At 49.9% G+C, this 12,871-nt stretch overlaps 3 protein-coding genes across 3 annotated transcripts in view; 2 read left to right on the forward strand and 1 right to left on the reverse strand.

Annotated features, from left to right (window-relative positions):
- The window catches only part of CFAP410 (cilia and flagella associated protein 410), a 413,721-nt gene that overhangs the window by 125,542 nt on the left and 275,308 nt on the right, over nucleotides 1-12,871 (forward strand). The gene's annotated exons all lie outside the window — the stretch shown is intronic.
- The window catches only part of TSPEAR (thrombospondin type laminin G domain and EAR repeats), a 227,537-nt gene that overhangs the window by 91,282 nt on the left and 123,384 nt on the right, over nucleotides 1-12,871 (forward strand). The gene's annotated exons all lie outside the window — the stretch shown is intronic.
- On the reverse strand, nucleotides 9,043-9,852 carry LOC126950646 (keratin-associated protein 10-8). The gene has a single exon (XM_050784499.1). The coding sequence runs from the start codon at nucleotides 9,850-9,852 to the stop codon at nucleotides 9,043-9,045; it is 810 nt and encodes a 269-aa protein (XP_050640456.1).

The following is a 12,871-nucleotide window of genomic DNA, read 5'->3' on the forward strand; positions in this document are numbered from 1 at the left end:
GTTCTCAAACACCTGGGAGAGAAATAATACCAGTCTTAAATTTGTCAGCTTATTTTATTAGGCCGCCATAATTTTCCAGACCTTAGGAAGTGAGGCCTGAAGTATTGGCCTCTAGTGAGAGCAACTGAGGAATGTTATGTGCTGCCCTGGGGGCCACATGGTGACCTGGGGACATGATGGCCCTACTGGGGAGGGGCAAGTCACAGGCCAGGAAAGGAGCCTGATGAGGAAGCCACTGTCATACAGACTGATCAGCAGGGGCTGGGCCCACAGGATATTATGTAGTGATTAAAGTCCATCCATCAATAAGATATACCAATTATAAATATATACACATTTAACATCAGATCACCAATGTATATGAAACAAAAATGGACAGACTTGAAGAAAGAAATAGACAGTTCCAGTTCTACAATAAGAGTTTGAGACTTCAATAAGCCATTCCTCTAATTTAAAAAGTATAAAATAACAACTAAATTTTTATTCAATAAGGAAATACAGAACTTGAAAAATGACATAAATCTACTAGGTCTAACAGATATATGCAAAAGCACACAACCCAACTACAGCAGAAAACTCACTCTCCTCAAGTTCACATGGGACATTCTTCAGATTAGACTATACCTTAGGCCACAAAATTAGCCTCAATAATCTAAATGGACTTAAATCATACAGAGTATCTTCTCTGATTACAATGGAAAGAAACTAGAAATCAGTAACAAAAGAAAAGCTGGAATTCACAAATATGTGTAAACTAAATAGCACACTTTCAAACAACAAATTAGTCAATGGAGAATTCAAAGAGAAGATATAAAACTCTTGGAAAGGAAAGAAAAAGAAATCACAGTAAACCATAACTTGTGAGATGCAATGAAGGCAGTACATAGAGGGAAATTGATAGCTATGAATGCTTACATTAAAAAAATAGAAACATCTCAAATCATTAATCTAACTTTACACCTTAAGGAACCAGAAAAAGAGCAAACTGAATCCAAATTTAGCAGAAGGTAGAAAATAAAGTCTAGAGCGCAGATAAATGGAATAGATATTTTAAAAATCAATAGAGAGAATCAATAAACCAAAAAGTTGGTTCTTTGAGAAGAGCAGCAGATTAAACAAACCTCTATCTAGACTGATTAAAGGAAGACAGATTCAAATAACTAAAATCGTAAATGAAAATGGGAACATCACTACTGACCTTACATTAATAAAAATAATTATAAAGGAATACTATGAATATTTGTATCCAACAAATTAGATAACCAAGATGTAATGGAGAAACTCCTATAAACACACAAACTACCAACATGGCTACCTTTGCTGTTGATCTTTCTTCATTCATATTGCTTCAGGTTACTATCTACTGCCCTTCTATTTCAGCCTGAATTAGCATTTCTTGTAAGGCACAGCTTTCAGCAATGAGTGCTCTCAGGTTTTATTTACCTCAAAATGTGTTACTTCTTCACTTTTGAAGGATCACTTTGCCAGATGCAGACGTCTTTTTGGTTATTGGGTGCTCCCTATCCCTGTGCCCAAACCTAGCATGTTAAATATGTCATCCCACTGCCTTCTGGCCTCCATGGTTTCTGATGAGAAATCCGCTGTTAGTCTTCTGTCCCACTGCTTTCTAGATTCTCTCTTTGTTTTGACTTCTGAGAGTTTGATTATACTGTGTTTCTATGTGAATCTCTTTGAGTTAGATTGATGTGTTTCCTCAGTTTTGGAAGTTTGGGCCATTATTTCTTCAACTATTTTTTCTGCTCCCACTGTCTCCCCTCCAACTGGAAATCCTGCTAAGTGTGTTGGTATGCTTGATGGTGTCCCACAGGTCTTTTCAGATTTGTTTTTTTCTTCATTCTCTCATCTGCTACTCATTTTCTCATCTACTCTTCAGACTAGAATACTTTAATGGATCTATCTTCATGTTCACTATTTCTTATAGATGCTAAAATCTGCTGTTGAAACCATATCATGAGTTATTTATTTCAGTGATTGTACTTTCCAATTCCAGAATTTCTATTTAATTTCTTTTTCAAATTCCTCCTATTCTTTATTGATATTCTCTATTTGGTAAGGCATTATTCTCCTGGTTTATCTTAATTCATTGTCTGTGATTTTATTTAGTATTTTGAACATGTTTAAGAGAGTTGATTGAAAGGCTTTGTCTAGTAAGTCCAATTCTGGGCTTCCTTAGGAAGATTTTCCATTAATTGCATTTCCTCCTCATGAGTAGCTCATATTTTTTGCTGCTTTTGCATGGCACATGCCTCTGGCGAAAACTGGACAGTGACTATTACAGTGGGATATTTCTGGGTATCAGGTTCTCCTCCCTCTGAGCAGTTTTGCCGTTGCTGATTGTTGTGGATTGTGGTTGTTTTTGTTTGTTTCTGTCAGTTTTAAAAATAGTTTCTTCATCATGTGTGCTCACTGTTCTGTTAGCTTAGTGCTGAGATAGTAATTTGACAGAGAGTTCCTTAAACCCCTGGAAACAAAAAATATTTTTCTTTAGGGTTTGTAGCTAGGCTCTGTGTGTTGTCCCACACCCTCAGCACTCAGCTGGGGAGTTTGCAACTCTGCCTTCCCCTTCACTTCCTGCTTGCACCTTCACTTCCTGCTTGCACCTTCACTTCCTGCTTGCTCAGTGCCTGAAGTTCAGCCAGAGGTGAGCATTGAGAGCTTCTCAGCTCTTTTCTGAGCCATGTCATAGACATGCATGGGGGCTTTCTGGACTCTTAAAAATATGGGGAATCTTCTAACTCCCTTATTCCTCAAAGCATGCCATCTCCCAGCTTTTCCTCCCAGGCTTTTTGGGAGTTTTCAATGTTTTCCCAACTGATCATTTTTGACTTAGGTGTCAGTGACTTGTTCATTTACCTTTAAACGTTGTAACACACACCCTGCATATAGCTGTTCCTCTGCCTTGAGAAAGTCTGAGTTGGTGAAATAAAGCAAGCCCTGTGTGTTAGTCCTTCAGGGAGCCACCAGACAGGTCAAAACAGACAACTGCACTGCCTTGCAAACAAGGTCCACTCTGCTTCTCTGGCAGCAGCACCCCACACCAGGAACTCCGGCTGCTGTCCTCCTGACTGCCACCCAGCTGGGGATGGGGGATGGGGCAAGGGGAAGTTAAAATCCACAAGCCTCTCCTATTGGGCTCTGTTGCTTTTACTTGATTATGTGTTCCCTTGCTTGCTGCAAACCTTCGACTGTTTTCCAGAGTTCAGATAAAGTTGATTTTACCAGGTAGTGTTTGTCTGTTTGTTTTTGTTTGTGTATTAGTCTTTTTTCACACTGCTATAAAGATACTATCCAAGATTGAGTAATTAATAAAAGAAAGAGCTCTGATTGACTCACAGTTCCACATGGCTGGGGAGGCCTCAGGAAACTTACAGTCATGGCAGAAGGCAATGGGGAAGCAAGGACCTTCTTCATATGGTGGCAGGAGAAAGAAGAAAGTGAGACCAGGAAAAACTGCTTTATAAAACTGTCAGATCTGGTGGATCACGAGGTCAGGAGACCGAGACCGTCCTGGCTAACATGGTGAAAACCTGTCTCTACTAAAAAATACAAAAAATTAGCTGGGCGTGGTGTTGGGCGCTTGTAGTCCCAGTTACTGGGGAGGCCGAGGCAGGAGAATGGCGTGAACCTGGGAAGCGGAGCTTGCAGTGAGCTGAGATTGCACCACTGCACTCCAGCCTGGGTGACAGAGCGAGACTCGTCTCAAAACAAAAACAAAACCAAAAAAAACTCAAAAAACAAAAAAACTACCAGATCTGGTGAGAACTCACTCACTATCCCGAGAACAGCATGGGGGAAGCCATCTCCACGATCCAATCACCAGGTCTCTCCATCAACACCTGGAGATGACAGTTCAAGATGAGATTTGGGTGGGGACACAAAGTCCAACCATATCTGTTTGTTTTGCCAGTTTCCGATGTTCCGTGGAGGGACAGGCCTTTACAGTTACCCACTGCACCATTCCCTCTGTCATCGGTCTTAGCAGGCAGTTTGGACACTCTTTTTGAGGGTATTTTTAAGTATCTTTGTGCTTTCAAAATCTGCTAACACTCCAGCTTAGAAGTGCCACTTTTAGGAATTTAGGCAAACACGTACCTGAGTGTGGAAAGGTATATGGTGGAAACACCCGCAGAAGTGTCATTTGTAATAATTAACAACTGGAGAGACATTCAGGGCCATCCACCTGGCATTGCAGCCATCAAGTGCAGCGTGTCCACACTTTGGAACACTGCGCACCTAGCTGAAGAAAACCTTAAGATATTTTTCTTTATTAAATAGGCAAAGAATAATGTGTGCCCCTGACATTGTGATTGTATAGCTGTTAAGAAGTAAAGACTCAGGGCTTCTTGCAGGCAACCTGGTGACAGCCACACCTCGCCAGCGTCCCTTGCCTGCAGTTGCATTTCTAGGAGTCTGTTCTCAGATTGGCTCCATCCTGTTTGAAACCACATCTGGCTACATCTGGACCTGTGTGTCCGTGTGTTTCTCTCGCCCTCTGGTCTGCATGTGTCCCCACGCTGTCCCGGGCTTCCCTGACATTGGGGCCTTCCTGTTCCCACTGGCCCTCCACCCACCCAGCCCAGCACAGGGAATTCCGGAGGCTGTGTCTCTGTTCTCTGTTCTGCATCCCAGCAGCAAGCCTGGAGCTGGAGCAGAGGGTGTCCCTGAGTGTCTGAGCATGCACAGGAGGCCAGGATGCCCAAGCTGTCCATGAGTGGAACTCCCTGAGCATTGGGATAGCTGGAGCCCAAGTCTCCCCCCATGTCTCACCTCCCAGCACAGCTGGGGCCTGCCACCTGCTAGGAGTCAGTGTGAGTGCTAGAGCAATGAACATGGTGGACGTGGCCATGCTGGGGGTGCGGAAGGGGTGAGCTGGGGGAGGCGTGAGTGAGTGAGTGGGTGAGTGAGTGAGGTGCGTGGGGCTTTTGGGGTTTTAGAGACCCCCCATGTGTGTTTTCTGCCAGGGCTCCCCACTGCACCTTCCTTTCCTGGTTGCTTTTCCTGGTGGGTGTCTAGGCTGTGGCACATGTTCCTCCTAGGAATTTTTAGCACAGCCTTGGGGCTGTGTTGAATTGGCTGGGCTGTTCGGCCCCAGGAGCAAAAGTCAGACAAAAATACACCTGAGTGGGCAGGTATGGCTGGAGCAGAGGCTGAGGCTTGGGCGGACACCTGCTGCCATAGGGCTGCTTGGTGTGGTCACACTGCAGACTCTGCGCTGCCTGCCCTGAGCCAGGTGTCTGGTGCACAGCTGCATTGCCGTGGTGTCTCGTTCTCACTGCTGAGCAGAACTCTCGAAGCGGATGCTGACCAGGGTCTTGTTTCCAGGTACACAAAGCCAGGCTTGCCCCACTGATCTGAGAACAGGGACTGGAGGAGTTGTGGGAGGTGGAGGAGGAGGCTGTGAAGCTCTGGAAGGCACCTGGCAGGGAGGAGAAGGAGGCAGGGCCAGGCAGCATGGTGAGGGTCTGGGGACCCCGGGTCGGGGGTTGACGGGCTCTGAAAGGTAAGAGCCCCATGGCTGCATGCCTGTGACATTTGGGCCAGTGTCCCAGCCTCGTGTCTGTGGCCGTGTAGAAGGTGGTGTGGAGTGGAGAAGGGAGAGGCCCACCCCCAAGGCAATGTCCTGGCAGAGAAAAAGAATTGTAAGATCTCTCCCCACTTTAGAGACAAAAGGGCACCGTGAGAGCATCCACCTCCCTTGCGGTTTGTTCCCTGCTGTTGTGTCGTTGGAGCAGAGGTGACCCCGGCAGGGATGTGGGGCAGCTGCCTTTGCCGGCATCAAACGGATGCGGCCTTGGGCTGGAGAGCCTAAACGTGCATGTACTGACACATAGGAAGCCCCGTCGGGAGGCCCGGCTGACACACTGCACTCTGCCCAGGCGCTGCCAACCAGTATCTGTGGAGATGGGGTGGTCTCTCCGTGTGGCCTCCGCTGGGGGATGTGGCTCTGCAGGGACACCTTGTTGCTCAAGCACCTCCTGACAGTGGCTTTGGCGTCCCTGGTGGCCCCGCCTGAAGCACCTGTCTCATGGGAGTGTTTTCCTTGATGAAGACCTGGCAGCAGCGTCCAGAATGCTCAGGACCCGGTCCTGGGAGGGCGCTGCTGGGTTAAATGAGACGAGAATGTCAGGGTCACCAGGGCAGTGCACAGACCACTCTGATTCCAGTTTGGGGGCTTTTTGGGAAATGTGGATACGACTGTTGCATGACGCTCTGCTTCTTTTGGTAACTATATATGTAGAAGTTGGCCGTCCTCAGCTGCAATCGTGGCGGGCAGGCGGGAGAAGGCTTTGGTTCCCAGGAGGCACCTGCAGAGGCCCCCGGGGGAAGCGCCGCCATGTGGTACAACACTGAATTTCAAATGGTTCCACAGAAACCAGAATAAATGTTTTAAAAAACAAACCTTTTATCATGGAATTAATGACATCTGGTTAATCTGGGTGGTGGGATCCCCGCTGTCATTCATTCTACGATAAAAGTTTCTTTAATCCCCCAGCTATGTCTCTGGAAAATACGCTGAGAGGAAGGATCCCATCCACTTATTTAGACAAACTGCTGAGGCGTGTCCCCAGGCCAGAGAGCGTTGCCTCGCTTGGCACCTGCGCGGCCTGGGCTTTGGCCCGCAGCCTGCGCACTGGCGCTCCCGTGTGTGTGCGGCTCAGGGGAGCGCACGGCCCTCGTTCAGGGCCTCCCCGTGGTGCGGCGCTGGCTCCGTTCACCTCCATTCCCTCGTGGATGGATATTTAGGTGGTTTTTAATTTTTCATGGTAACAAACAGTGTCGCTTTAGTACATGCGCCGGAGACTTTTAAGCACTGCGGATGGCAGGGTCCAGGAGGGCTTCCCACATGGTAAGATACGGCCCCGCCTCTTCCCAAAGCAGTGGTGCCAATCCCCCAATTCCACAGCCTTTTCTTCCGGGACAGGTGGGGTGAGGTGCCTGGGGTTCCTGTCGGCAGGACCCTGCCTTCCAGGGGTGCCGATGTCTCAGGTTCCAGGGCCGTTTGGGCCACTGCGTGGGAGTAGCCTGTCCATGCCTATTTCCTCCTGGGAGTTTATGCCTTTGTCTCATTGAAATCTTCTCAGTTCAGTGTCTTCTCTCACACCGTGGCTTCCTTTTTCACTGGTTTCCTGCTATGGTCTTGTGGCATAGAGAGGTTACTGTCTGTTTATGGAGTCAAGTATATCGGCGTTTTCTTGAACTCTTGCTCTCCGTGTCTCATTGGAGAAGTCTGTCATGCATTCAACTGTCTGCTGGTGATGGTCCCTGCAGCCCAACATCCCCGGGCAGGCCCGGTCAGAGGGGAGAGGGACCAGAGCAGGAACGTCCAGGAGCCCCGCCGCATGGCCCCACCAGGAACCAAGCCTGGAACCGGGAGGAGAGGAGGGCAGACCAGGGACTCTGTTCCACCATCACCCGGGCCCTGGGATTGGTCACTCACGAATAGCAGAGGTTTCTTGGACTCCCTGTCTGCGAGGGACCCACCCCAACAGCCCCGCCAGGGAGGGTGCCTGTTGTAGAGCCGGGCTCCCTCCAGCCACTATGACTACTGGTCATGTCTCTGGGTGCTGTCCCCCGGAGGTGATACAAAGTGCACGACGCAGGCCAACTTAGGGCTGCCTGACATCAGTGCGGACAGCCATCGCCAGCTCAGACCGTGCGCTGGGCTTGAATGCGTGGGGAGGGGGCAGTGATGCTGGCCGCACGGATGGTGAATCAGTCAAAGCAGAGAGGTGGGGACTTGGTGCTGTGCACAGAGCAAGATGGGGGAGCTGAGGTCCCCAGAGACAGACACCAAACACCCCAACAGACACCAGAGCAGGAGCTCATGGGGTCATCAGGTGAGGGACCTACGGCGGGATGGGCAAGCCCAGCAGAGCAGGGGCCCTCCCTATGCCTCTGGGCAGGGTGAGAGGAGGAGAGGCCTGAGCTGGAGCTGTGTGGATCCCTGATCCAGGTTGGGGGAGCAGAGCCACAGGGCCTTGAAGAACCTGGCCAGGTCTGCCCTGGGAGAGATTAGGGACAAGCCTTGAAAATCACAAGTCACGCACCTAAACGACATGCAGGATGTGCATTTCAGGGGCAGGGGGCGACAGGCCTTGGGGAATGTCCCAGTCAGCAGCAAGCATTCCACCCCCATCCCATCCCTCCACCCACTCCATGATGCTTTTGTCTCCATCAAGATCCTTGGGGAATGTTGCATGTCCCTCCACCCACCCCATGATGCTTTTGTCCCCATCGAGCCCCTTGTCTCCCGTGCAGGTGCAGCACCCCTCACTCTCCCCTTGCGTTGCTGCTAAACGGGCAGAACCCTCCAGTGGGCAGCACACAGGGACGGTGACCAGGTCCGGAGGCTATGGTGCCTGGACCCCAGACCAGCTTCCTGGCAGGTGACCCTGCAGGGTGAGCTCTCCCAGGTGGCACAGTGGGTAGGATGGTCCTGGGACCTGGAGAGCCCCACAGCCCAGGGCACGGCAGTGAATGACCAGGCTCAGGAAGACCTGGGCATGGGGGCTGAGCAAGGACTGAGCCTTCCTGGGCATGGCCGTGAGTCCCACCTGGTGACCTCCCTGGAGGAGTTAGGCCACTGTCCCCTGTGACTTCTAGGTTAAGTCACTCACTCCTAGAAACAGTCATGGCTGGAGGAGACCAATGTCAGCTCAAAACCGTGTGTGCCCCCAGGAGCACAGCAGGAAAAGAGAATCAGGTGACCAAGGAGTTTATTGGGGAGCAGGAGGAGGTGCTGACAGGTTTAAGTCGAGGCCAAGTGACCCACGGCAGAAAAGCTGGGAGGGAGGACAGGGGACCCAGCAGGCAGCGGGGCACCTGCTGGGAGGCAAGAGCTGGGGAACAGCGACGATGGAGGCTCCTGGGAGTAAAGAGGGGGAGGTCACCTTAGCACAGGGGAGACACGGGGACCCCGTCTCAGGTAGGGGCAGCCACCTAACCCAGGTCGGGACCTGAGCCGGCTGGCCCTAGTGGATGTGCCCATCAGCAGCTAGACTCCTGGCCTGAGAAGAGGGCTCAGCAGGCCGGGCAGGAGCATGCAGGGTGGCAGAGGAGGGACATGTAGGAGGCCGGGCGGCAGCAGCGGGGCTGGCAGGAGGAGGCAGGGGCACAGCAGGAGGAGACGGGCACGCAGCAGGTGGAGCTGCACACGGGGCGGCAGAGAAGGGACACGCAGGAGGAGGGTCTGCAGCAGGAGATGGTGCAGCAAGCCGGCTGGCAGCTAGACTTCTGGCAGCATGAAGAGGAAGACTCAGAGCAGATGGGCACGCAGTAGATGGGCTTGCAGCAGATGGGCACACAGCAGGCCTGTTGGCATGGGGAGGAGGTGCAGTAAGCTGACTGGCAGCTAGATTGCTGGGAGCATGGGGAGGAAGCTCCAGAGCACATGGACACACAGCACACGGGCTTGCAGCAGATGGGCACACAGCACACAGGCTTGCAGCAGACGGACTTGCAGCAGACAGGCACACTGCAGGCCTGTTGGCAGGGGGAGGAGGTGCAGCAAGCCAGCTGGCAGCTAGACTGCTGGCAGCATGAGGGTGTGCAGGAGCTGGTGCAGCCTGATTGGCAGGGGCTGGGCTCACAGCTCACTGGGGCACAGACCAGGGCCAGACAGGGGGGTGGGGCACAGCAGCTAGTGGTACAGCAGCTGGGGGCACAGCAGGGGGGCTCGCAGCAGCTCTCCTGGCAATTGTCCACCTGCCAGGAGGAGCCGGTACAGGTGCTGGGGGAGGAGACTCGGCTGACACAGCCCACGTCACTGGAGCAGACAGACATGGTGGATGCAGCAATCACATATGTCCTGGTGCAGCAGGTGTCAGCCATGGTGGGTGCTGGGATGGGTGGTGTGAGTGCTGATGTGAGGTGTGTGTGTTTGCGTTCCCTGGCTGCTGAGGTTTTATACCCTCCCTGGGTATTTTCCTCACAGGAGTCTCACAAGCATTCCTTTTCCTTGTTGTGGCTGAGACTTTGCCTCCAGGCAACCCTAATTAGTTTACTTGCTGTGGGATGTTACTGTGGTCCCAGGACTGCTGCATGTGGTTGGGTGATGCTGGCCACTTGCAGGTGTCTGTGCCCAGCAAATACACACAATGATGCTGAATGTCTGCTGGTGGAGCTGGGAGTCGAATAGTTCATGAGTTGGCGAGTCTGGAAAACCCGGCCCCACTTTCCTCCTCTCTTTGCCTGTGTGTCTTTGCTATTGGGGTATTTGGTGCCAAGGTGGGGTGTGTTTTACCAGCAGATGCTCTTCACCTGTCCCAGAGTCCTGCTCCACTGAACAATGGGTGTCTTGGCTGGGAATGCACCCCTGGCTCCACACCCTGCCACCCCCACCTGCTCCATCTGCAAACTCTGGTGGGGATGCCCCTGTATTAGTCCACTTTCACACTGCTGATAAAGACATACCCAAGACTGAGAAGAAAAAGGGTTTTAATTGGACTTACAGTTCCACATGGCTGGGGAGGCCTCAGAATCTTGGTGGGAGGTGAGAGGCACTTCTTACATGGTGGCAGCAAGAAAAAATAAGGAAGAAGCAAAAGCAGAAACCCCTGATAAACCCATCAGATCTCATGAGACTTATTCACTATCACTAGAATAGCACAGGAAAGAGCGGCCTCCATGCTTCAATTACCTCCCCCGGGTTCCTCCCACAACATGTGAGAATTCTGGGAGATGCAATTCAAGTTGAGATTTGGGCAAGGACACAGCCAAACCATATCGTTCTGTCCCTGGCCCCTCCAAATCTTATGTCTTCACATTTCAAAACCAATCATGCCTTCCCAACAGTCCCCCAAAGTCTTAACTCATTTCAGCATTAACCCAAAAGTCCACAGTCCAAAGTTTCATCTGAGACAAGGCAAGTTCCTTCCACCTGTGAGCCTGCAAAATCAAAAACAAGCTAGTTTCTTCCTAGATAAAATAGGGATACAGGTATTTGGTAAATACAGCCATTCAAAATGGCAGAAATTGTCCAAAACAAAGGGGTTACAGGAACATGCAAGTCCAAAACCCAGCAGGGGAGTCAAATTTTAAAGCTCCAAAATGGTCTCGTTTGACTCCAGGTCTCATCCAGGTCATACTTATGGAAAAGGTGGGTTCCCATGGTCTCAGACAGCTCCACCCCTGTGGCTTTGCACCCCTGTGGCCTCCTTCCTGGCTGCTTTCACAGGCCGGCATTGAGTGTCAGCAGCTTTTCCAGGCACATGGTGCAAGGTGTCAGTAGATCTATCATTCTGGGGTCTGGAGGATGGTGGCCCTCTTATCACAGCTCCACTAGGCAGTGCCCCAGTAGGGACTCTGTGTGGGGGCCCTGGCCCCACATTTCCCTTCCACACTGCCCTAGCAGAAGTTCTCCATGAGGGCTCCACCCATGCAGCAAACTTCTGCCTTGGCATCCATGCATTTTCATACATCTTCTGAAATCTAACCTCAATTCTTGACTTCTGTGCACTTGCAGGCTCAACACAACATGGAAGCTGCCAAGGCTTGGGGCTTCCACCCTCTGAAGTCACAGCCTGAGCTGTACATTGGCCCCTTTCAGCCATGGCCGGAGTGGCTGGGATGCAGGGCACCAAGTACCCAGGCTGTACGCAGCATGGGGACCCTGGACCTACAAAACCACTTTTTCCTCCTAGGCCTCTGGGCTTGTGATGGAAGGGGCTGCCATGAAGGTCTCTGACATGGCCTGGAGATATTTTCCCCAAGGTCTTGGGGATTAACATTAGGCTTCTTGTTACTTATGCAAATTTCTGCATCCAGCTTGAATTTCTCCCTAGAAAATGGGTTTTTCTTTTCTATTGCATAGTCAGACTGAAAATTTTTCAAACTTTTATGCTCTGCTTTCCTTATAAAACTGAATACCTTTAACAACCCCCTCTCCCTGGTGTACATCTCTCTCAAGGCCCATCCCAGATGCTCTTCTTAGTTCTGCTTATCTCAGAATTATTAAACAATGCATATGCTCTGTTATTTCTTGCATTTTCAATTTCAGATATGATCTGATTTCCTATTGTGGAGGAAAGTACTTTCTCTTGTTTATCACCAGGCCCATGAAAAGTTCCCCTCTTCCCATCCTCAGAAGGCAAGGGCAGTAAAATATCAATATTTGGTTAAATCAGTGTTCAGAATGTATATTATAATAAAGTAAGTATTGTTCATAGCCAAGTCTGAATAGTGGAACCAGATTAAATTTCCTTATTTGTACATGTTTTGTTTTTGTTTATGTTTTCCCCCTCTTGGAGTTAAAAATTGCTCCTCCCCAAACTCTGACTCATTCATCCCCATGCTCCACTCAAGAGGTTCAAATATAACAATCTATTAGCTTCATTTATTTTTTGGAAACATCTCTCTTAGAACTCTCTTATTTGTGGACTGGTCTCTATTGACTGCTCCCTCAGCCTGGTACACAGGTTTCCTGGGATCTCCCTTCACTCTTGTCTTTGAATTTTCATTCATCTCTCTCCGATGTTGACTCCATTACTTCCTGGATGCCTTGTCTTTTTCTTTCTAGATTTATGCTGTTGTTTTGGTGGAGCACATCCTCCAGTAACTTTCTGAAAATGGGTGCAAGGAAGATATATTTCTGAGCCATAGCATGACTAAAAATGCCTTTATTCTGCTCTTCTATTTGATTGATAGCTTAGTTGGATATAATCTGGGTGGAATTGTTTCCCCTTAGAATATTTTGGGGAAGTTGTGGAACATTTCCAGAATCCTAAATGATCCCTTGTGCTGTCTCTCTGTTGACCCCTCCTCCCTAAGTATTAGTTGCTGTTCTACCTTCTCTCATCGTTGGTTAGCTTTGCCTGTTCTATGGAGCTCTTTTGTTTTATGATTCCTTTTG

This window comes from Macaca thibetana, chromosome 3 (genome assembly GCF_024542745.1).
Source record: "Macaca thibetana thibetana isolate TM-01 chromosome 3, ASM2454274v1, whole genome shotgun sequence".
Classification (NCBI taxonomy): Eukaryota; Metazoa; Chordata; class Mammalia; order Primates; family Cercopithecidae; genus Macaca; species Macaca thibetana.

Bases quoted from the DNA above. Each gene is read 5' to 3' on its own strand.
- LOC126950646 (XM_050784499.1), bottom strand. From the start codon at position 9,852: ATGGCTGACACCTGCTGCACCAGGACATATGTGATTGCTGCATCCACC.